Raw genomic sequence first — 23,277 nt, forward strand, 5'->3', positions numbered from 1 at the left:
GCCGTGAAATGTCGCCTTGAGGCGACCAAAGCCACAGAAAGAGTTAAACGCAAGCTTTCTGGCATGATGCACCAGAGTCAGAATCAGAAACAGTCGAAAATGTTATGTAAGTCAGCAGTTGATCAAATGCGGTGTTGGGTTTCACGCACATTCACGACTCTTCGAAAGAAAACAAACATAGCATACATTTCAGCGTCTGAAGAGAAGCTCCCAAAAATACACACACACACACATTTGCAGTAACAAGAAAAAAGCATAGCATACATTTGAGCGTCTTGAATTTGTAGCAGCAGAAAAGTTCCTAAGCACACACCCATACATACATGAATACACAAATACACACATACACACATTTGACCTTTCCAATTTACATACATAGTTACATATATTAATATTCATATACTAGTCTCCTCTTTAAAGTAGACACAGAACACCCTTTGTGGACCAAAAACGTTTTTGAAATTTGTAGTAACCAGATATACCTTGCCAGGTATTCTGCTTATGTGTTGTTGGCTCGTCATATACATATATATATATGAATATATATTTGAAGAACATTCATAGCTGTGTGTAATTGAATTGATTGAATAAAAGTTTTTACTAAAAACTCACAGATCTGTCTAAAAAGTTGTTACTGCGTACTGAAGGCTTTTCTAAAATGAAATTTTAATTTATTACAAATATAAAATAATGATTCTATATATATTGTCCGCAGTGCGAAACTGTCTCATATTGAATTGAAAATTCGTTTTATACAGATAAATGTATAGTTAAATTTGAATATTAAATATCCGATTATAACTCAAGTCATTTAGAATTGCCAAAGACGGCTTCGGTCAGCCGAAGATATGTGATTATCTCATCTTCAAGCTTAGGTTTACATAGGCATAGCTTAGTCAGGAGAATGTGATTCAGATCGTTGGTCATGTAAGTTGTTCAATCAATATTGTTGTTGTTGTTGTGATTACGTGACCTTTTTAAGTTTTGGCACAGTTCATCTGAGTTCCTTTCTTTTGTAATTATTTTGATTGTTGTTTTTATGGCTGTCCACACCTAAATGCTTAGTTTATATAGCGTTCATTAACTCAGTTGTAAGCGAAAACTTTTCGTCTTATTATTGACAGTCTGCTAATGAACTTTTCCCAATACTTTGCAGCCAATCAACTGCTGGGCGTGGCAGCGGCGCCGTCGCAATTGATGACGCCCATCAGCAGCTACAATGGGAATGGAAATAGTCCCAGTCCCAATGGGTCGTATGTGCCAGAGATCAAGGCCGAGCAGCTGCTCTATGAGCTGGACAGCACGCGCAGCTGTCCCTCGGCAGCCAGTTCGTACAACAACTACAGCTACTTTCCTGCCTCGCCCAGCTCCAGTTGCAGCACAGCGGACAGCTTTGCCCCTGGCCAACAGCAACAGCAGGATCACTTACTGCAGATGCTCAACCAGCAACAGGACAACTTAAATGTGACAATGAGTGTGAATAACAACGCCAACAATTGGAACACAACAACGTTGTTCAACGGAGGCAGCATAACACCCACCAATCTCAACAATGGATATAACAACAACAATAATAACAATGTCTTCAGTGCCACAAGTCCAGCAGCATATCAAACTGGTTTCATGCCAACGCCACAGGCAATCAAAGCTCCTCAGCTCCTGGTCCAACCGCCACCGCCTCCTGCACAGCCCCAGCAGCAACTCGATGAGAATCCGTCCTTAAGCGATTTAATTATGAGCAGCACCTTAATGGACTACACGACGATAGAGCAAATGGATCCAAATGATATCATGATGGATCTACAGGCGACGCTCTGTAATCTGGAAATGGCAAGTCAGGCAAACAATCAAAACAAACCCGATAATGCATATAATGTGTAATATACGTATGCATAGAGATATTTGTATGTAACATATTTGTAGCGTTAGTTGTATATAGATATAAATAGTTATTATAAACATAGATTGTTATGCGAATCTCATTTTATATTCGAATCGTTGTGTTAACATAAAATAAAAATGAAACCAATAATTTTAAGATAGTACACTAGACCGAACTGTGCACACTTATTGGGGGAATGTATATATAACCAGAATATAGGTAATTGTGTCGTTGTCTAACGACAGAAGTAGGGCTGGCCGATGTTTGCATTCTTTTCGCTGCGCATGCCGGCAAAGAAGCGCTTTATGTCATCCTCGGTAACGACCTTTTTGTTGGCGGCAAAGGACTGCAGAAACTCCTTTAGTTTATCGCCCATGCGGTTGTATTCGGTGATCACATCGATTTGCTTTGTGCGATCAATGGAGGCCAGGGCACGTATGCCCTGCTCATAGCTGGAGTTCTCTTCAATCCGTTTCATGCCGCGCTTCTCGTAATCCTCAACGGAATCCTCGGCATCCAGGAGAAACTCCACAGACTGATTTTTGTACAGCTCCAAACACTTGCCGCAACGGCAAAGAGCTTTACGCCAGTCGTTGGCCCAGAAGGCGGCGCCTGTTCAAGCAAACCAAAAATAGGTTTAGTAAGAATTTGAAGCTTAGCTTAGTCAACGGGGCCACAACACTCCATAAAACATTTGTCAATACAACTATAATATTTTAACTTATAAATTGAGTCGCTTAACATGAATGTGGAATACTTTTCGGAGGGGCTGGAATGCTTGATGTATTGCGGAAGGAAACTATCGCCAGAGCAACGAATTCTCATTGAGAACTCGTTGATTGTTTTGCTGCAGGAGAACCGCTTTTCGGGCATGTATTTCTGGGGACGCATTACGGCTATTAAGAATGACTACTATATTGCCTTTGGCTACACAAATGACTGTCTAAAGGATCGCAAGTACTTCTACAGTATCGATCAGTATCAATGGCAGCTGTTGCCATTTGTCCAGAGCCCAAAAATTTTTCAAGCCACGGTCTTGGCACCCGACCCTTTTTTTGGGGATCCGAGTTTGCAAACCTATGTTAAGCTGGTATGTTGTTGATCGAGAAAAAGCCCTGCTAAACTTTGTGCATTGTTCTTGCTCATCTCATCCGTTTCAGGATCCGACATTTAATATAGTGGCCAATCAAGTGATTAGCATTAGTAGCCCGGAGGTGATCAAGCTGAAGGAGGAAGAACGTCTGGCTGCCATAGTATTTATTATAAGTGAAGAAAGCGCCATTTGTCCACGCGGTGCACTCTATAAGATGGTCGATGGGCGCGTCATACCCAATCAAATGTTTCGCGGCCTGAACGATTTACAAATCGAAAATATTTCCTACTATCAACTGTACCGACTGCCGCGTAACGATCTAAAGACAAATTTGTCGAAGCGCAGCGACTACAACTATGCCATCGACTTTCTGGATACCATCGATGGCGTCATACCACTGAATCAGGCCTTCACCTTGAATATGCAACGCAATGAACGCATTGCGATCATAAAGTCCTGCGTTTGGCTGGGCATGACCTTCTTTCACAAGCTGAACTCACGCAAACATGGCTTTGTCTATCTGGGCGATGGTCGCAAAAACTTTGATTTGCTGTTTATGTATTGAAATATGTTAATATATTTTCAGTTGGTGACAGAGATTGTCTAACAAGCACTTACTACAGGCTAGCTTCTCGGCGATTTACCTTTGTTTCCCATTAGCGATTTCGGACGTTGGCATTCGTCCTCGTTCAGTTTGTTGCGTTTCTCGGGCGGTTGTTCCGATTGGCCTGGCTGTGCATCGTTCTTGTTCAACTTGCTGTCCACCACGTTGACCTCCGTTGCGGATTCCTTGGTCTCAGTTGATGGCTGCAATGCCAGTCCGATATAGTCTCGTAGAAAGTCGTGACGTTCCATGCAGCAGTCGCAAATCATTTCACTGCAGGCATTTGACAATTTCTCCGATCCTGCTGGCGCCTTCATGTGCTGCAGATGGAACCAGTCCTCGCAGATGACGCATTGCAGCATTGTCTCCTCGGTGGTTCGCTCTGGGTCGGGATAGGGTCGCTTGCATTTGCAGTACACGCCCTGAAAATTCTGATTGTACAAATTATTTGCATTTTTCGGCTGCGCTGCCTCCAGCTGAGGATTCAGAGCACAGCGTTTCTCTAGAGTTGGACAATCACAGCGGAAATTACGCCGGGTATAGAGTTCGATGAGTTCATGGTTCTCATGGCATTTATAGGAGCAGGCAAGGCATACGCCAGCGCTTTTTCTCGGATTTTCGCGTGCCTCTGGGCAGCAGGTGAGGCAAGAGTAAAGTGCCTGGCGTTGTATGGCCCCTTTGGCATAGGTACAATCCTTTTCATCGGAGCCGCCAAGCACTGCAGCATATTCCTCTTCTAATTCTTTCTCCTCTTCGAGGACATCGAGCATTGTAATGGTCGACTGCTCTAATGGATTCGATTCGTCCACGTCAGCAGCGTTTGTTGATGTGCTGTTTGTTTCGCTCATTGTAACACAAACAATTTGCAAATAATGTTATTAAATTTGTTCTTAAGTACAATGTATAAAAACGCTCTTGTTTGGCGCAAAAAAAAAACTTGAGAATAGTGTTGGACTATTCGAAACTAAAACTTCATCAGCTGTGGTTCATTTGAGTAAATTTACCGAACTTTGTTCGCACGCAATATGACATTAATAATTATAATGTATGTTTTTTGTAGCCACGTAGAAAATTGTTTATTAATTTAATTAAAAATTTCGCACTTTATTTACGATTTACTTTCTAAAATATTAATTAATTTTGTGATTTGTATAAACCAGCAATTCTTTCACATAAAATTACCTTTCACAACACTAACAGGGCTGCGCAAAACTAATTATCGCTAACAATACGATGAATTATCGATAGTTGCAGTGTTGTTAAGTGCGGTAGTGCTTGACACCTTTTACAACACACACCCGTTTTATTTTCTTGTGTCTGGTTGATTCTTTTTATAAACAATTTAGTTTCTTGTGTTTTTCCTTGTAAATAAAACTATAAAATGAATGCGCCACCAACATTTGAATCGTTTTTACTCTACGAAGGCGAGAAAAAGTGAGTATCTCTTTTCAAAAACATTGCAAATCATAATTGACGACATTTTGGCAGAATTATCAAGGAATTGGACACGAAGGTAACGAATGCCGCAATTTTCACTATAAACAAGGAAGATCACACATTAGGCAACATGATTCGCAAGTATGCCAAGCCAATAATAATTATCGATGGTTATTAATAATTGTGCTCAACAGCCAACTGTTGAAGGATCCAAATGTGCTATTTGCCGGTTATAAGGTGCCCCATCCGCTGGAGCACAAATTCGTTATTCGGATACAGACAACGGCAGATTATTCACCACAGGAAGCATTTATGAATGCCATAACGGATCTGCTTGCAGAGTTGTCGCTTTTCGAGGAGCGCTTCAAAGTCAGTATGCGAGGGTAGTCTGAATACGTGTCGGCTTTAACATAGCAAATATAGGAAAGTTAAGCAAAAGTCAAAAAACAGAAAATTGAAAAAGATAATTATTAAATTTACAATTTGTTAAGCCGAGAATTATTCAGACCAACCTGGTATTTTATATTATTTTTTGAATGATTACTAATTGTTTATATTGCTTTCAGGATGCCATCAAGGAGAAGAAAGAGGGCGGCGATTAGTTGTAGTTGACTCATTTATTAATTTAACAAAAAAAAACCTTGCGAAACAATAGAAGTATATTTTCACTATTTGTATAAATAAATAAGAAATAAAAATAAAAACAAAATAAAAATCAAAATTAAAACATCAAATTTTCTATACAAAAAACATGTTAACACAATAAAATTTTAATATAGAATTTGTCGTGCAAAACATTAAAACAGCTTCCGAAGAGGTATAAAATGTTGTAAATAGATTAGTTAGCTTTAAGGTTGATTATAAGATTATAAAAATATGTTCGCGAGTGTAACAACGAACAAAATTAACTTAGATTAGCTTAGTTTTCTAATAGGTCTCATCGTCGGCGCACTCGCTCGTATCATGTCCGAAAACTGAAAGCAAGGGGAATATATATACATAAATAAATATATACAACTTGTAATCATCGATTTGAGTATCGCTCACCTTCACAGGACTCACAGTATTTGCGTGGAGCCGGCAGCTTTCGCTCCTTCTCATTGCTGTTGGAGTCGGCAGGTGGCGGCGGCGAGTAGTCGCGCTCATCGCCTGCTTGGAGCGGACAATCCTCCGTTTCATGCTTATCAAACTCATCACAGATATCACAGAACAAACGTGGAGCTGGCTTTCGTTTGTTCAACATTTCAAAGGCGTAGGGTCTACAAAGAGAAAATGATTAGAAATCCATTTATAGTATATATATAATCTGACTCACTTGGTAAAGTCTATGGGCAGCGTTTCCAGCGTCTGCACCTTGGCTTTTAATGCATCGTTCTTCTGTTGCATATCCGCTATGATTGAGTTGAGGAAGTTAATCTTAGCCAGATTGGTTTCAGTGTCGACCTGCGGAGATATATTAGTATTAAGATTAAGAGTGGACGTTCGGGAGATTCCCTAATACTTACTTCAGCATCGTCGCCTTCTGTAGCTGGATTGCTGGACCCATTGGCTTGGGCACGCATTGCCATAATTTCGCGTGCCTCCTCGAGCTCTAGTGAGTGCAGTTTCCGCGTCAGCTGCTGGCACTCCAGATGCGTCAGCTGCTGTGATTCCTTAGCTTGATGCAGTGCCAGCTCAAGCTCCTTGATGCGAATCTCCAGCTGCTGCATCTTTGAAGACTTTTCTCTGGAAGCCTCATCCATTTCATCGATTACCTTTTGATATTCCGATAGTTGGTCATCCAGCTCGTTGCCTTTGTCCAGCAGCTGCTGCTTCTGCAGCAGCACTTGCTGCTGCTCTGTGCTGATCGCTTGCAGTTGATGCAGTTGCTCGTTGGATTTAGCAACTTCCGCTTGCAGTTGCGTTTCGCTTTGCTGGACCTGCTGCAGTTGCTCTTGGAGTTGCTTAAATTGGATTTGACTTTCTTCCAGCTGTTGCTGCGTCTCGGCTAGCTTGGATTGACTCTGCTGCAGTGCATCCTGGAGCTCCCCATTGGCCTGCTGCCTTTGACGAAGTTCTTCCGCGGCTTCTATGGCTGTGCCTTGTAAGTTCTCTTCATGCTTCTGCAGCTCTTGCAGCTTGGCTTCCAATTCCTTACTGTTGCACAGCTGGGTTTCCAGCTGGCTGTGCGTGTCCTGCAGCTCCTGCTTCATGCCCTGCAACTTCTCGAGCAGCCGCTCTGCATTCATATCCGTCTCCATCTCGAACAGCTCAAAGATGTGCGCCGTCTCGCTCTTCTCCGCCTGAAGCACTTCCAGCACCGTGGAGAGCTCTGCATTGGTCGTCGATATATTTGCATTTGCCACTTGAATGGCTTCTACCAAAGTCTTGAGGTCCGCTATCTTCTGCGCATCCTCGATAGCTAGCTGCTCTTTGTGCTTAAGCTCTGTGTTGGTTATATCCAATCTCTCTTGCAGCTCCTTGATAGCCACTTCGTTGGCTGCCTGTGTTTCGCTCAGCTGGACCTGCAGCTGCTTTAACTCCTGATCTCGCTTCTCCAGCTCAGTTTTGAGTTGCTCTCTGGCTGCTGCTTCGTTGGTCTGTGATTCGTTTATGCTTGCGCGACTCACCTGGAGCTCACGTTCCAGCTGTAGGCGTTTCTCACTGCTCGCATCCTTCTCCAAGCTGAGCTGCTTCTCTGCATTGCTCAGCTGCTCCGTTAGCTGCGTCAGCTTGGAGTTCAGCTCGCTACCCTCTGTCCTTTCGCTGTTCAGTTCTTGCTGCAGCTTCGCCTGCTGCTGCTCCAGCTGCTCGCACTTGACTGTGGTCGCCTCTAGCTTGCGCTGGGCATCGCTTAGCTCCAGCGTTTGTTTGGCCGCCAGCTCCTGCTCGGCCTTGAGCTTGCCCTGCAGCTCAGCGGACTGCTCTGTGCTGCTGGCGAGCTCCTTGGTGAGCAGCTCCACCTGTCCACATAGCGCATCGAGACGCTGCTGACTTGCCTGCAATTGGCGCTCGAGTCCACCTCGCTCCTCGTTGCTCTTTGTGCTCAGCTGTTCGTTGGTTTGCTGCTGCTCCAGCAGCTGCTGCGAGAGCTTCAATAGCTCTGCATTGGAGTCAGTTGAGCTGCTGTGCAAATTGTTCAGCTGCTGCTGTAATGTTTCTTGCTGCTGCAGCAGCGACTGGCAACGAGCCTCCAGCTGCTCGCGCTGCCGGCCTGCATCGCCCAGAGCTAGATCCTTCTGTATGACCAGCTGTTCCTGGTCCACAAGCTGCGTTTGTCTCTGCTCCGACTCCAACTTCATCTTCTCCAGGTTCTGCTGCACCTCTTTGAGCTCCCGCTCCAACCTCGCATTCGTCTGCTGCAGCAGCTCATTGTCGCTCGCCAGCTCCAAGCGTTGAGTGCTGCTTACGCTCTCTAGTGCTGCAAGGCTTTGCTGCTTGCCTTGCAGCTCCACGTTGAGCTGCTTGAGCGTCTCCTGCAGCTGCGTGGTGCTTGAACGTGCCTCAATCAACTCCGATTGCACCTTCTCCTGCTGCTGCTGCTGGCTCTCACACTTAGCTAGCAAAGCAGCATTTTGTCGCTTGACGTCGCTTATTTCCACTTCAGCGCTGGCTTTCAGCTGCGTCTCCGTTTGGATGCACTGCATCTGAGCTGTTGCAAGTTCGTCCTTCTTCTTTTCTAATGCTGCTTGCAGCGTCTGCTGCTGTTGCTTCGCCGTCTCCAGCTCCACTAGACGTTCACTTAAAGCTGCTTGAGTTTCGCTCTCCTTGGACTGCAGTTGAGCGAACTCTGCTTGCAGCTTCATCAGCTGTTGAGCACTGTGTTCTCCGCTCCGCGTGGCCTCCAGCTGCAGTTGCTCCAGCTGGGTTTGCGTGGCTTTTAATGTGGCTTCCAAATCAGCTGCTCTGGCGCTAGTTTGGCTCAACTCTGCAGCGTGGCTTTGGCGCAGTTGCTCTTGATTTTCGACTTGCTGTGCATGGATTTGAGTTTGCTCCAGCAGCTGCTGCTGCAGCTGCTCCAACTGACTTTGCTTGGCTTTCAGTGTGGCTTCTAAGTCTAATGTTCTCTCACTCGCTTGACTCTGCTCTGCAGCTCTTTCCAGCTTGAGCTGCTGTTGGCTCTCGACTAGCTGGGCACGCAGCATGGTTTGCTCGTCCAGCTGATGCTGCAGTTGCTGCAGTTTTAAGTCCTTCTCCTCCGTCTCTGCTTTGTGAGTCTGCACTAGCTTCGATTCCTGCTGCAGCTGCTGCTCCAGCGCTTGCTTTGCTTCCTTCAGCTGCGCATTCTCGAGCTGCTGTTGCTGTAGCAACGCGTTGCTATCGCCGCTCGCTCGCAGCTGCTCCTGCAAGCCGCTCAACTGCTGCTGCAATTGCTGCTTCTCGTGGGCCATTGCGGTATTCGCTGCTTGCAGCTCTTCCACCAACTTTTTGCTATCCGCATTTTGCGTCTGCAGCACCGTGAGCAGCTCATCGAGCGCACTGCTGTCCGCCTTTTGCACATTCCACTGGGTATGGACTTCGTCCAGCTGCTGGTTTAGTTCTTTGATCTGTTCGTCTCTCATCCGAATCTCTGTTTGAAGAATCTCACAGGCATCGGTGACATGCGCCCGTTGGCTCTCCAGCGTATAGGATGAGCTCTTGATTTCGTGCAGCTCTTTGCTTAGCTGCCTCACTTGCTCCACCTTCTCTGCCAGCTGCTGATCGAATGCCTCCTTGGCCTGCTGCGCCTGCTTTTCGTTTTCTTCCTTGAGCAGCGCCAATTCGCGTCGCAGATTCTCGATGCCGCACTCGGATAGCGAAAACTTCTCCAGGCTCTCATCCTTGGCCATCAGCTCCAATTGCAGTGTCTCATTCTGCTTCTGCAGATAGTTGATATTCTCGAGCAAACGTTCCTGCTCATCCAGCGACTCGGTGTGACGTGCCTCGCTCAGCTTCTCCTGATTGCTTAACTTCTCCTGCAGCTCAGCGATTTGCGCCTTGGCATTGGCCAAGGCGACGCTCTCCTCCATAGGCGGTATGCTCTGTAAGCTGGGCGTGGCTGTGGATGGCAATTGAATGAATTTATAAACAGAAGCGACCAGAAGACATTTCAAGCTAAATTTGTGTATACCTGAGACGAGCTTTGTAATTTTCTTTTCCAGATCAAATATCTTTTCTTTATACACCTGAGATTGGGCCTGCGGCGAGGGAAATAAATCGAATTAGTAAATATAACTCACATTCAAGTTGACTTTAGAAGATGGGCATTAACTGAATTTGTATGTGCATTAGCTGGTATTTTATTCGGGAGTGCCCGACTAGCATATACCCGGGGTCCTTTTTATACATAGAAAACAACCCATTCCCATCTTCAATGGATGCAGGGTATACAAATTGTATAAAAGATATGCTGGAACTCTGTTTGTTTTAAATTTAAGCATAAAGAAAAATAAAGTGAAGAAAAACGTTTTGCGTGCTGACTTTTATTAAACCTCTACTCTATATCATATTTATAAAACTAATTTAATATAAGCTCTATAAACTCTATCTATCTGGAATCTTTATTGCTTTCTATAAATAAAAGATAAATCTGTAGTGAATTTAATTTTACTTATTGAATCTCTTTGTAATGATTCTATAAGTAAAAATATCTCAAATAAAAATATTTTTATTATTTCATTTTTTTAAGATTCATAAAATATTTGGGGCCATACGAGATTTCAAAAAATTGTTATTTCAAATCATTACAGTTTGGTTAACAAATAGAAATAATTCATGAGCTAAATAAGCCCCAATAAATGTGAATTAAACTGTAATTCTCTTTCAATCTTTTTATCGGAGGTAGCTTTTTTGTATGGCACATGATTGATCGAATCGAATTTGCTTTGTTGTTTTAGTGTTTTTTCATTGAAGCTCAACGAAGCTCAGACATAGCGAAAGCTTATGGAAAATGCTGTGCTATTGCTATTCGATTATCTAGCTGCGTAGAGCGAAAGCGAAAGCTTAATCATTTGCGTTTGATAAGGGAAGTCATAGCTTTTGGGCGCTTGAACCACCAAAACTTTTGTTTCTTATGGGAGAACATTACAAATTTTAAACTAAATAATTATAGTTTGATTCTGCAAGAAAGACTTTTAAGGCTAAAACTATTATTTTCAATTGCTTTACTAAGAGCCTTCAGATAGTTATTATTAAAAGCTATTATATTTCAAGCGTGCCTAACCTATTCCCTCACTTATAAGCCTTCCTATGCAATCCTCATACTTTTAACTATGGCCTTGGCAAACCCTGATGATAAACATCTATATATATATAAGCTTTCATATATATACATACATATTATATTTTATAATTACAGCGCCTTTCTCTGCGCTTCTCAAACTTTAAACTTTACTCTCGACAAACCCCTAATAACACTCTTCAGTTAATGCACATTCCTCAGAAGTTTGTACTTCTCTTACATTCATTTCATCGCCACAGAACTGTGCTTCATCTATAGAGAATTGCAATTCCTCCGATTTCTTACGTTCATCGCCCAACTGCGACTCCAATTGCAAAATCCGTAACTTAAGCTGCGATAGGAGACGAGATAGGGTAACAAATAACAGAAAAAAGTGAATTAGATACAAAGATCCAGTTGAAAGAGAAATAAAACAAGTTTTTAAGCAAAATGCTTTGCAATAATATTTGTATATCGTATATTTGATATCGTAATGTATTTTAAGTTTTGTTATCTCGTAAATATGTTTTCATTTTTTATATCGTAGATCGTACAACTAGACAAACAGCAAGAAAATTCGCTTTCATAAAATCCATTTTATACAGGCTTTTCCAATTTCCATTTTTCAAATATATATATATATATGTATTATATATGCATATCTTTTATATTCAATAATATATGTAGAAACCATTAAGAATATGAAATTCAATTGGGCTTTGTGGCTCATGTTTTTTTTTTTTTTGTTTTTCATCTTTGTGATAGAAGATATCGTAAATATTTTTTGGTTCTTGCAGCATAAAACGCTGTGCAGACTTGTGCCTATAAAAACTTCAATTGAATCCTTATCGTTTTCACTTGATGCGCAATGGTGTCAGGACACTGTGCAGTATACAGTGCCTCTCGTGCTTGCCCGACCAGCCACGGAACTCGCGTCTCAGATCGGCCAGTCGAATGCTATGTCGAGCTATCAGACGCCTCCAGCGCTCGGCCTCGATCAGCAGTTGCTATAAAAATTGAACAGTGGTGCATAAAAGTCGTTGAACAATTGAGAATTTTGATATTTCGTTTTTGGTTTTGCGTTAAAAAGAGCAACGAGGGATTAGAACACTGGTTGGTTGCTTGGATTGGTTGATGAAATGTTTTCTTTTTTGTTTTGCCAATTTCTTGAATACAACTCAAAGTGCGCACGACATTTATGTATATGCATTTAGATGAGCATAGAGAACATAGATTTAAGAAAACTTAAAATGTAACTTCAATTTTATTCAAATAAACAAAATATGAACAAATAAACACATAAACAGTTGCAAATCAAAGCATATAGCAAGACGAAAGAGAGAACCCGAAAAGATACAAATATTCCCAGCCAGGCTGTCTGCAGAAAGTGTGCTAAATTTAATTGCAAATATTTGAATATTTTCAACTATATTTCTTGACTAAGTGTACAAATGTATAATAAACTGAGCAATGTTCCAAATTATGTGTTAATTGAAGAACCTTTCAAACCACTAGTTACTATGTCACTAAATGTCTTCAAAATGTATTGAGCATGTATGATATTGTGTACTAAGTTAAGGAATACCCCAATTTTGAGAATATAACATTTGTTAATTGCAAAATAGTTAAGCCGCAAGTGAAAATATAAAACAAATAACGAGTAAATGGTGTTTAATAAATATTTTAAAAATATTTTATGTGAATATTTGAAAACGTTTTAAATTAATATGTATTAAAAAATTTATTTAATTTTAAGGTTATTTAATTTTTGAAAAATATTTTAGTTATGTTCAAAATATTTTTTATAATAGAAAAATATTATTATATATGAAAAATTTGTTTTAAACATTTGAAATTTTTTTTTATTTTCCAGATTGATTTAAATATTTATTTTTTAAATGGTTTTCAAATATTACTTGAGCAATTTTGATACTGTTCGAGGTGTGTTCAAAATACATTACATTACATCTTCTTTTCAAAATCGCTACATAAACCTACAGTTTCAATTATATGGCATATTTAGTTTGCTTTGGTCTGCAGATCCATTGATCTGTGGTTCCCTAATATTATTTCGATTTAAGCACACCTCGGACGCCTAAACTTAAATTTCTTTCAATTAAACTAAAATTTTGTTATATGATACTGTTAAACTAACACCATGAGTGTGATTAGCTGATAATACTTGTGTTATTTTTGATATGGAAAATGATTTGTTGCTATAAAATAATTTTTTAGCTAGTGAAAATACTGATAGCAAAATTGTTATTATTTAAAATCTATTTAAAGCAATTGCTTCGTTTACTCAATTTTGTATAGCATTAAAGAAAATTGAAAAGTTCCTAAAGCAATTTTGCTCAAATCTGAGAAACCTAAATATTATGAAAGTTTATTAACACCAGGCCAAACGCTAATATAAATTTGCCAAAAATGTTAATAGAATTGCAATTGCTATGCTCGTTAGCGCCTTGTTAAGATGATGAACCCCCATGAACCTTGGCCGACTGAAAAACATGTGGAAAATTTCAAGCCCGACTTAGTTTTTGTACTTTTTTCTGTGTGTGTGGAAAATGAGAAAATTTTAATTGCACCGAAATAGTTAACGTGCGCAAATTAAGTGTGTGTAAAAATTGACAAACAACAATAAAATGCGAGGAGAGAAGAGAGCAACAAAAAATAAATAAAAATAAGAACAAGAAAGGACAAAGAAGAACAAAAAACATGGTTAACACAAAAACAAGAAAACCAACCAAGTGAAGAGAAACAAATGTTTAAACATTTCAGCACGAGTGAATGCATGTGTGTGTGTGGGTGTGTAAGTGGGTGTGTGGGTGATTACACTCTTAATTTTTTTTTTTTGGAATTGCAACTGCTATAGAAATTCAACAAAAAACGTAAACAAACACAAAGCTGAGCTGAATAAGCATCGAGTGCCTTTCTTTTGATGGACTTTAGCCAACTGGAAATAGTTTCTTTTTATCGCAAAACCAAACTTTCTTTGGTTTATCGGAACGCGATTTTTGTTGCTGTTGTTTTTGTAGCTGTAGCTGTAGCTGATGTTGTGGTTGTAGCGGTTGTCTGGCTGTGGTTGTTGCTGTTGTTATCGTTGTCTTTGGACTTATTGTGATGCGACTGCTGCTGTGGCTCGTAGGCCGCAAGCGAAATGGTCGACTGCGATCCGCATAGGGCAGCGGCATATACATTGTATCGGTGAAGATAATTACCTCATTGATGTTCTTTTGCAGATGCAGCGCCTGATTTTGCGCATCCTCCCGGTCCAGATCACGTTCCACCATCAGCTGTTCCACATGCTGTTGCTTCTCGCGTAGCAGATCCTGCAAATCACGAAGAGAGAGGGGGAGAAAGAATGTGTGTGTGTGTGAGTGTGTGTATGTGTGTATGTGTGTGACACAACAAGCGCATGAGTAACAAGTAGAGAAGATAATAGTGTGTACATAAGTGTGAGGGAGAAAGAATGTGTTTTGTGTACAATAAACACGTAAGTTAAAAGAAGGACGGAATAAATCCACAATATTATTCTATACATGTGTATATGTATATATATATATATATATATATGTGTGTGTGTATTTATATATTTATACATATAGGTTGCCGTGTAAAACTGCAAGACTATAAATTAATTACAATTAAATAATAAAAATAAAGAAAAATTTTTTTTTAAATTTAAAATAATGTAGAAAATGTTGCTAACATAATATATATTAATATAAAAAGATAAATAAAAAAATGTATTTATAAAATATATATTTAAAAATTTGGAATAATATTTTAATATATAACAAATAGATTAAATATTGTAATATTCTTTTCTTAAGTTATATATTCTCATTTGGTCAGATAGTCTTGCAGCTCTATTGCGAAGCGAACGGAGGAGGACGCCGTTGACAACCAAAATATAAATAATAAAAAAAAATAGGAAGACAAATTTTTGTGCGCATGCGTAACATGTCAAAACGATAAATAATAAATATTTAAATTAAATATATATATATATCTATATATATATATATATATATATATATATATATATGTATATATATATATATATATATATATCTTATATTGTATATAGTGACACACACAGAGAAGCGTGCACTTAAATTATAAATTTATACCGAACATTTTTTTATTATGCAGCAGGTGTACGAATAGGAGATAATAAAAATATTGGGAACACAGCATAACATACAGATACATATAATAAGATAAGCCAAAATAAAGGGGTGCATGTAGAGTTGAAATATATTTTATAAATATTGTTTTGTACAGCAGTGTCTTTTAGCGTTTAGTTTAGTTGGCCAGGTTAGATTGAGTTTTGAGTTAGTGGCACGCTTAGCAGCTACGTTAGCATAATTAATTAGTCAATAGACACACAGACACACGCTCAAGCGACTTTAACAGCGGGTACAGTAGGCGTGCATGTTAACTAACAGCGCGCACACATAAAGGCTTTTTGGTTTTGATTTTGATTTTGCATACCTGCATGGAAAATTGATTTTTCGGCGTCGTTACAATTGACCGAATGGGCGTGCTCGACTTGCGCTGCATGTGGAGGGGATTAAGAATTAGAATTTTAAAACGCGTTAGTAAAAACTGTAAACAGAGCACGATTAACAGTTAACATTAACAGAATTAGATATATGTATAAAGATAACAGCTGAACTGTGGCAGGTAACTGTGGTAAACAAAAGGTAAACTAAAACTGTGTGTGGCATGTGGCATGTTGTTGCTGTTGTTGCAAGGCCGTCTTATACCTGTGCATTCATGCGTATACGCGACGTGTTTGTCGTGGCTATGCTGTTCATGGTGCCAATCGAGGTGAGAGATTCGCGCGAACCGGTGCGCGATAGACGCGTCTTCTTTGACGATGGCGATAGCGAAACCTTGGCAATCGGCACAAAGACACCAAACTTCGGTTTGCATTCAAAATATCTAAAGATTATATAATCGAGATTATGTTAAAGATTCATTCTCTGCTGAAGAAAGCTGTTCACCTTATGCCATCGACAGCACCATCGTTTTTGCCGCTGCCTTCGTCCAGCTCGACGCCACACCAGTTGCCAGGCGCAAACTGTGTCTCCCCCAGATAGCGCAAGATGCCCGGTCGACTACCAAAGCCCGACGAGACAATCACACGATCGCCCACTGTCAGTCCATTCTCTGCAAACGAACGTAGTTTAGTGAGATCTCTTTACGCTCTCCAATTGGGTTTTACTTACTGCCCGTTCCGGGACTGCGCAGCATGGAACTGCGCATACTGGCGGTTGGTGAAACTGTAAGCGAACGATCCGGCGATTGCTTCGATAGAGGTGAAGTGGGCGTCATGGCGCCCGACAGCGGATATGTGGTGAGACGTGTGAGACGCGAGAAAATGCCGCGCTTTGGCTCACACTGGAAGTAACGTTTGCCCGAGACACAGCCATCATTCTTGCCTGCAAGCACACACACGATCTTTATATACAAGAAGACAGCCTTTATAACGAGCGCAAACCTACCATTTGGTTCATCGAGCACGATGCCTGCCCAGTCGCCGGGCGCAAAGTGTGTCTCGCCTATGTAGGCTATCTGGCCAGAACGCAAACCGCCCACCCACACACGCTGACCAATTATAAACTGCTCTGTGTTGGCTGTCAGCACGGTGCTGTTGTGATCTGTGAATAGATGAGTGTATCATGTGTTATACAATATAGATTCCATATAGATCGTCAATCTTAATTGTTTTTACTGATGATTACTCTCTCTTTACTAAGCGAGGTGGTTTCGAAGAGTAAGGTTTTTAAGGTTTCATGTGCATTGGCATAAATGACATAATAAATATGAGCCTTGAACATGAATATTTATATACAAACAAGCAACTTTACGTTTTGAGCACACCTCGTATATATAGATATATCTTGGCTGTTGTTTTTTTCATATTATATTATTTATATATTTCATTTAGATCATCAATCTCTGTTGATCACGCTCCATGTTTTTGGCTGCGTTTCAGTCACAATTTACACGCCATAAAAACCTCTTTATAGGTGGCTTTTCTTATATATACTACAGATACTGGAATATGATGTCATATGCAAATTGTTCAGCTGCAATTTGCATATGTCGCTTGCAGTCAATGAAAACCATTTGAAGCTGTCATACAAAACACAGCAAAAAATGACTACAACACCATCCCCCGCACAGCAAAGCGCGTTTAGAACGGATATTGGCTATTATATGTATAGATCGATATAGAAAATTGTAGTCCAATGCGCTTGAGAGATCTTCTCTAGTCTAGAACTGACATGACTTCATAGACCCGCTAAAGACAACGCCTTCAAATTGTGGCTTTAATTTAATAAATTACTTGTTGATATTTGATAAATGGCTTTCAGGTTGCCTGGAAAATTACCCAAACAACAAAAATAAACTATAAAAATATAAATAAATGCATGCAAGCTCTGTCATAATGTTTGTATTGTTCGGTTCCCCCATTCATTTATTATTAAGCTGCAAGCACATCGCCCACGTCTTTTTTTTGTTGTATTATTATTTTGGCTTTTTAATGATAATTTTGTAAATTTTTCATCATTAGGTTTTCAAATTTTTGCCGCTGTGCTACGCAAGATGTGTTTTTTGCTGCCTGCCTGCATAAAGGTGTCAAGTTTGAGTTGCTTAAAAATAAGATGTGAATATATATACGAGTATAGCTATGCATATGCATATGCATTAGCTAATTGTGGTGTTCGGGCTAAGCGAATAGTCGATGCGCTACAATTATAAGTAAACAAGAAAATAATGGTTAGTTATGCAGAGTGTGGCCTCTGTAGAGTGAGCCAAAGACCTTGGTCAAATGGATTCATAGAGGGAGAAAAATACAGAGAATATGTTGAAAGGGAAAGTGAATGATATAAAGACAGAGACAGAGAGACAATGTATAGTATGTAGAGCACAATTGATAAGAGTTAAAGTCCTCGGAATCATCCATCTTCGAAGCGTGAGAGTTCACGTAGCGGCTCACTCACACCAGAGATTTTCTGAGCATACAAAAGATGGAATTGACGGGTCATCCGGTTCACAGACTTGATGTGGCACCTAATGATTTCCGTATATCAAAAATTCATAGTGAATTTCACATTTTTTTAGTCTGCAGAAGCCGTTGAAACCTTTAAAGAGCTCGTTTTGGAGGCATTTACTTCTGAGTGGTAAAAGTGCTTTGAAAATTAGTTCAAGCGAAAGCAGAAGAGAAGAAGAATGAAGCCAATTTCAATAAATATTGCATTGGCTAAGCTTGTTAACAAGTCTTGAGATGTTGACAATCTTATATAGAGCCAAGCTGCTGGCTAAAAACGAGAAACTAGCAAGAGAACTACTTAATTTTTAACCCATATATAGGAAATGAAATATTTCATCGGCTTTATCAATAAGATATATCCCCAAATCTTACATAAATAAGGTATGTGACTAAATATTTATGTTATATGTGGAACACCTTGAAAAGTTTAGCAAGTTACATAAATCTAGATAATATAATATTTAGTTGTGTCATAGCTAATGAGTTGATGAGGCAACAGCTGTCAACAGCTTAGCCTTGCGCATCAGTACAGTAAACACCCACAAACAGCGACAGTCAACGGCAGGGTAATTGCTGCTAACAGCTCATTAGCTCTTGTTAATTTGACAATTCTTTAGGTACTGCTTATATCTACATGTAAGCCAGATGAATGCAGATAGACAGCAGCAGAGATTGTGGTGAATTACGTTTAAGGTGCGAGCAACTGGCATAGATTCATATATAAACCACCTGCGCAAATAACTAAGTGACATATGGTGTGTGTGAGTGTGTGTGTGTGTGTTTTAGCAAGCGAACACGTTCTATAATTTTCATGAAATATATATCTATTCAGATATATACACAAGAGATAGACATTAGTTCGTGAGCTGGTCTTTAGCTTACCTGAGCTACGTCGTCGACCTGTGGCCTCTAGATAATAATCGTCTATGGTTAAGCCGAAACAAAAACAAGAATGAAACGAAAACGTAAACAAAGCACAATAACAGTTACAGATAAAGATACAAACAGCGTACAGCATGCAGGTGCTTGACGGAGCAACAGACTTACAAGATGTGCGACGTCCATTGTCGGAGAGCGTTGGAGTTCGAGACTTGAACGAGCTGCGTTCCCAATCGGATGTGGGTGAGAGAGAGGAGCGCGTAAAGCGCTTAACAGTCTCTTGATAGAGATCTACGAACATGTCATACATATATATAAGTTATATATATATATATAAGTTTGCCATTTAAGCAGTAGTTGCATGCGATTTACATGAATGTTAAATGTTAAATTTGAATTTTGCCAAAGTTGCGTATTCTGGTTGGGTGCAGCACAGAGTCGCGTACAGTGAAGCTCTGTTAGTTAATAATTAGCGAATTCGTGTTAATCATATACAACGGCCAACGGCACCCAAAGGTTTTGGGCTGTGTAAGTTGTTATTATGTGAAAGTTGTCTGTGCTGTTTGTTGTTTAATCAGTTATTGGCCGCAAGCAGTTTTGTTAAGGCAAAAGAACTTTCCAGGTGAGTCAAGCAGTCGGGCAGGCAGGTAAAAGTCAATTCTAAACATGTGTTTTAGAAAGGTGATTGAGAATAGAAGAAACTAAGTTTTGACTAAACTTTGCAGAGCACTTTAGAGCTTGCTCAGCTCAAGCAGTAGCTAAAAAGCCGAAATTTGATGGCTCATCATAAAACGAAGTCTGTTAAGCTGGCATTCTCTTCAGTTCAGTTCACTTCACTTGCGTGCGACTTTCAAAATCAATTGTCATAAATTTCCATGAGTCAAAATGAAGAAGCATAAATCAATTAAATTGTCGACAGTTTGGTAACGTTTGCTTGTAACAAATTGCAACAGGCACTGAGCAAGAGAAGAAGAAAACTCGGCTGCTGACAACAGAAAGCAAATTTAAACATTTTTTTGCTGCTCTTTGTGATTTGCACGATTTTGGTTTCCGCTTAATTTACAGCATGACGTATACGCCGTGTAGTTAATTGTGTTTTTGTCAGCGCAAATTGGCTCTTTTTTCATCATCTTCTCTTGCTGTGCACAAAACATGTATCTTAAAGATGCGCGTAAGGCAGGCCTATGAAGTGAGCTACTGTGCAGCTGGCACAGCGCTGTTGTCCGAACGGTAGCCAAGCATGACATGGCCATAAAACTCGCAACAGGCAAACAGCTTCAAGGTTCAATTGTTGCTTGAAAGATACAGCAACAATACATAACAACTCTCCTCTATATCTATATCTTCGTCTCTATACACATACTGGGCAGTCAAGACAATTTGTTATTATTTGCTATTATATTTCGTGACGCTTGCAATTTTTATTTTTTAATTATAACAACAAGCCTTTGTGGCTGCTAAGTGTATCTGTATCTATTCGGCTGTATCTGTGTCTGTAGCTCCCTTTTATTCCACTTTGCGCTTTGCAACTTTCACTGGCGAAACGAAGTTTTACAATTTTGTTTCTGTTCTACATGAAAATGGAAATTGAAAATGAACTCAGCTCGGCTTTAAGACGCTATCTGAACAGCTTCAAGGCTAGTTTGTCGCTTAGTAATATGCCATTCGCTGAAACCTTCGCCAACTGCAGCTCCGCTGAATATGAATCTGAATCTGAGTTGTTGATTTTTAGCATTTAACTGTTAAACTATTAAACGTGAGCGAGTGCTAAAAATACAATTGTGTACGTGTGCGTGTTTGTGTGTTGACAATTTCCTTGCAGTTGACATTCAGTGTCTACACTAATGAACTCATGTATCTGACAGTTACGCTGAATGAATCATCATCAAAGCAGCCGCTGCTGCAACAAGCGAGTGAGTGTGGCGCCCCGAGTCTGCGGCCGCGTCTACAATGCATTGCTAGCCCAATGTTGTTTTGGTCAAAACCGAATAAGCTGATCGGCTGTAACTGGCTGCACAATGCCCGTTCACAATTCCATTGACAGCAAATTCGAGCTTGAAGTCTATCAGCAATTGTCTAGCCACGTGAATATCACATCATTTGGCTCTACAACTACTGCTCAACAGCCAATAGACTCTCGTTTCCAATCTGCGAACGAGTATAAGAAAAAATCGCCGACCCACTTAGCGCACGACTCAGCCCAAATGGATGGACGCCTCCATTTATGGCTGCGCATCGCTTCGGATCGGGCGTGTGCTCGCATGTTCGATCGATAAATCACAGCGGCTCATGTCGCTGGCTCATTATCTATTGAAATGATTAAACAACATTTAATTAAGCTAAACTGAGTGCAAGTGCATGTCGCTGCATGCTAAGGCAACTGCGTTGCCATTGCCATTGCGTGTAGGTCGCGACTAACTCAAATCGATCAAAGCTACAGATACAGATACAAATACAAATAGCTTTGTGCCCAGTTCAAGTGGGTGCTATTAGTCGCACTACGGTCGTTGAACGATTTTCGTCCCACATTGATTAAGTGCTACGTATGTGTGTACTGTAATCAGTCAGGCTGGTCAGACCGCTCACGACTTACATGACTTTTTGGCAGCGCTTACATGCAAATCTCCTTTCAACGGCAAATGCCGCCAAATGTTGCCGCCGCTGCTGTTGCCGACAACCAACGGGTTCCAAAACAGCCGCCAAATACCGCCACATGGCTTAAGCAATTGCTACAGTGAAGCTTTTAAACATTGCTAAAGCCAATGACAATTTAAGCTGAGTTTATCTTTGAATTGAATCTCGTTTATCTATCTATTGGGAGTGTTGGGGTAAAGCTCGCTCTAAAGCCTGAAACCCTTATTTATTTATATTTTATTTCTGTCGGAAAACTCAAAATCTATTTTATATATATTTATATTGGTATCCAAGTGCCTAACTTATTGGTTGGTTCGATCATTTTAAATGTTCACTTGATTTTTGACAGCTTAAATTCTTTATCCGGAGTTAAGGACAGAATCGAAAAAGCCAAAATCAAGAGCCAAAAATTATTTCTTCTCTATACTCAAATGTATAGCACACATGAAATCATATATTTTATAAATTTTATCTATAAAAACTAAAATTAATATTAAAGTCAAAATTCTTTACAAACTTTATTCAAAAACCTCAAATCATTATAATTTTAGAAATTTTCAAAATATTTTTCTAGTTATATGTAGCACTTATTTAGTATTCACTGTATTGCACATAAAATGCAAGATTTTTTTTATCGCAATTAATTTAATTCGCGTGCATTTGCTTTGAGCAGAAAAAATAATTGCATTTAATTTTCTATGATAATATTCGCTGATGTTTTCAACGCCAGCTTTTTCTGTACTTTGTTTGTATTTTAAATAGAATATTTAAATGAACGCCCAGGCGCGATCGCCTGAGAATTTCACCAAATGGAAAACTGGTTTTCAGTCGAGTTGTGATTTTTGGTATTTAGATGCGGCGCAGTAGTTGCTGCTGTTGCTTTGCCAGATTTTTCAGGTTTTCGCCAGCGACCAAGCGACTTTGGAAGGCGTTTTTCGTAAAATGTCAATAGTATAAAAATTATTATTGTCATAAAAACAAAAAAACAACAAAAGGTGCCAAAAATGTGGACGAGGCAGCTGGCTTAGAAAAAAATTAATTGATATACCGGTAAGAAACGGTAGAGGCACCTCAACAAGCGCCCCATGGATAAATCTAGTGTGTTTCTATACTCGTGCATATAGAGCGAAGCGAGTTTATTGGATTTTGCGAAAAGTTTATACAGAACATGTTTAAACTTATGTGAACCTAATAAAAAGATGTTGATCTAAAGATTCTTAAGATTTACTTTTATTGTGACTGGTAAATTGGGATTTCGCTTACCAAGTTTTGAGACCTACTCTACAGATGCCGTCCTCTTTTACTTTTACTAATGAAAGTTACTAACATGTGAAGCTGTCATAGAGCTCAATTGTAAAATATATTTTTGTTATTTTTATGCCTTGAACGAGTATTGTGCAGTCAGCTGCATTCGACCGCAGCAATTTAACGTGTTTTTTGTCTGTCGCGTATTTCACATTACAATTTAAATTGTATAATTTTATACGCATATACTTAG

At 39.8% G+C, this 23,277-nt stretch overlaps 5 protein-coding genes across 18 annotated transcripts in view; 3 read left to right on the forward strand and 2 right to left on the reverse strand.

Moving 5' to 3' along the window:
• Positions 1–34: 34 nt before the first annotated feature.
• Positions 35–2,050, forward strand: LOC111595202 (putative uncharacterized protein DDB_G0277255). Its single transcript, XM_023308800.1, has 2 exons — positions 35–106; positions 1,157–2,050. Exons 1-2 carry the CDS (start codon positions 64–66, stop codon positions 1,879–1,881), a joined length of 768 nt encoding a protein of 255 aa, XP_023164568.1. The 5' UTR covers positions 35–63; the 3' UTR covers positions 1,882–2,050.
• Positions 2,051–2,102: 52 nt separating this feature from the next.
• LOC111595199 (putative E3 ubiquitin-protein ligase UBR7) lies at positions 2,103–4,704 on the reverse strand. Its single transcript, XM_023308798.2, has 2 exons — positions 3,620–4,704; positions 2,103–2,494 (listed from the first exon to the last, which is right to left on the reverse strand). Exons 1-2 carry the CDS (start codon positions 4,425–4,427, stop codon positions 2,118–2,120), a joined length of 1,185 nt encoding a protein of 394 aa, XP_023164566.1. The 5' UTR covers positions 4,428–4,704; the 3' UTR covers positions 2,103–2,117.
• On the forward strand, positions 2,538–3,588 carry LOC111595200 (radial spoke head protein 9 homolog). The gene is made up of 2 exons (XM_023308799.2): positions 2,538–2,972; positions 3,043–3,588. The coding sequence occupies exons 1-2, from the start codon at positions 2,625–2,627 to the stop codon at positions 3,538–3,540; spliced, it is 846 nt and encodes a 281-aa protein (XP_023164567.1). The 5' UTR covers positions 2,538–2,624; the 3' UTR covers positions 3,541–3,588.
• Positions 4,705–4,870: 166 nt separating the features above from the next.
• LOC111595203 (DNA-directed RNA polymerase II subunit RPB11) lies at positions 4,871–5,725 on the forward strand. The gene is made up of 4 exons (XM_023308801.2): positions 4,871–5,013; positions 5,068–5,157; positions 5,211–5,385; positions 5,583–5,725. The coding sequence occupies exons 1-4, from the start codon at positions 4,961–4,963 to the stop codon at positions 5,616–5,618; spliced, it is 354 nt and encodes a 117-aa protein (XP_023164569.1). The 5' UTR covers positions 4,871–4,960; the 3' UTR covers positions 5,619–5,725.
• A 78-nt stretch (positions 5,726–5,803) lies between these two features.
• The window catches only part of LOC111595194 (restin homolog), a 30,870-nt gene continuing 13,396 nt past the window's right edge, over positions 5,804–23,277 (reverse strand). For 3 of the 14 annotated variants that reach the window (XM_030223387.1, XM_030223388.1, XM_030223393.1), the window contains 14 exons: positions 19,314–19,436; positions 19,149–19,190; positions 16,711–16,866; positions 16,435–16,647; positions 16,210–16,375; positions 15,970–16,147; positions 15,695–15,757; positions 14,416–14,526; positions 11,436–11,546; positions 10,106–10,172; positions 6,522–10,033; positions 6,332–6,459; positions 6,064–6,275; positions 5,944–5,990 (listed from right to left, as the gene is read on the reverse strand). In XM_030223387.1, coding sequence (XP_030079247.1) covers positions 5,944–5,990; positions 6,064–6,275; positions 6,332–6,459; positions 6,522–10,033; positions 10,106–10,172; positions 11,436–11,546; positions 14,416–14,526; positions 15,695–15,757; positions 15,970–16,147; positions 16,210–16,375; positions 16,435–16,647; positions 16,711–16,866; positions 19,149–19,190; positions 19,314–19,436 — 5,129 coding nt within the window. The other 11 variants (XM_030223391.1, XM_030223390.1, XM_030223395.1 and 8 more) reach the window with 8 other exon arrangements.

The sequence above is a fragment of the Drosophila hydei genome, unplaced genomic scaffold (assembly GCF_003285905.1).
Source record: "Drosophila hydei strain 15085-1641.00,03,60 unplaced genomic scaffold, DhydRS2 tig00000172-arrow-pilon, whole genome shotgun sequence".
Classification (NCBI taxonomy): Eukaryota; Metazoa; Arthropoda; class Insecta; order Diptera; family Drosophilidae; genus Drosophila; species Drosophila hydei.

Bases quoted from the DNA above. Each gene is read 5' to 3' on its own strand.
- LOC111595200 (XM_023308799.2), top strand. From the start codon at position 2,625: ATGAATGTGGAATACTTTTCGGAGGGGCTGGAATGCTTGATGTATTGC. The intron at 2,973-3,042 runs GTATGTTGTTGA...CATCCGTTTCAG, and splicing joins TGCAAACCTATGTTAAGCTG to GATCCGACATTTAATATAGT.
- LOC111595203 (XM_023308801.2), top strand. From the start codon at position 4,961: ATGAATGCGCCACCAACATTTGAATCGTTTTTACTCTACGAAGGCGAG. The intron at 5,014-5,067 runs GTGAGTATCTCT...ACATTTTGGCAG, and splicing joins CTCTACGAAGGCGAGAAAAA to AATTATCAAGGAATTGGACA. The intron at 5,386-5,582 runs GTCAGTATGCGA...TATTGCTTTCAG, and splicing joins TTTTCGAGGAGCGCTTCAAA to GATGCCATCAAGGAGAAGAA.
- LOC111595199 (XM_023308798.2), bottom strand. From the start codon at position 4,427: ATGAGCGAAACAAACAGCACATCAACAAACGCTGCTGACGTGGACGAA. The intron at 2,495-3,619 runs GTAAATCGCCGA...TTGCTTGAACAG, and splicing joins ATCGCTAATGGGAAACAAAG to GCGCCGCCTTCTGGGCCAAC.
- LOC111595202 (XM_023308800.1), top strand. From the start codon at position 64: ATGATGCACCAGAGTCAGAATCAGAAACAGTCGAAAATGTTAT. The intron at 107-1,156 runs GTAAGTCAGCAG...AATACTTTGCAG, and splicing joins GAAACAGTCGAAAATGTTAT to CCAATCAACTGCTGGGCGTG.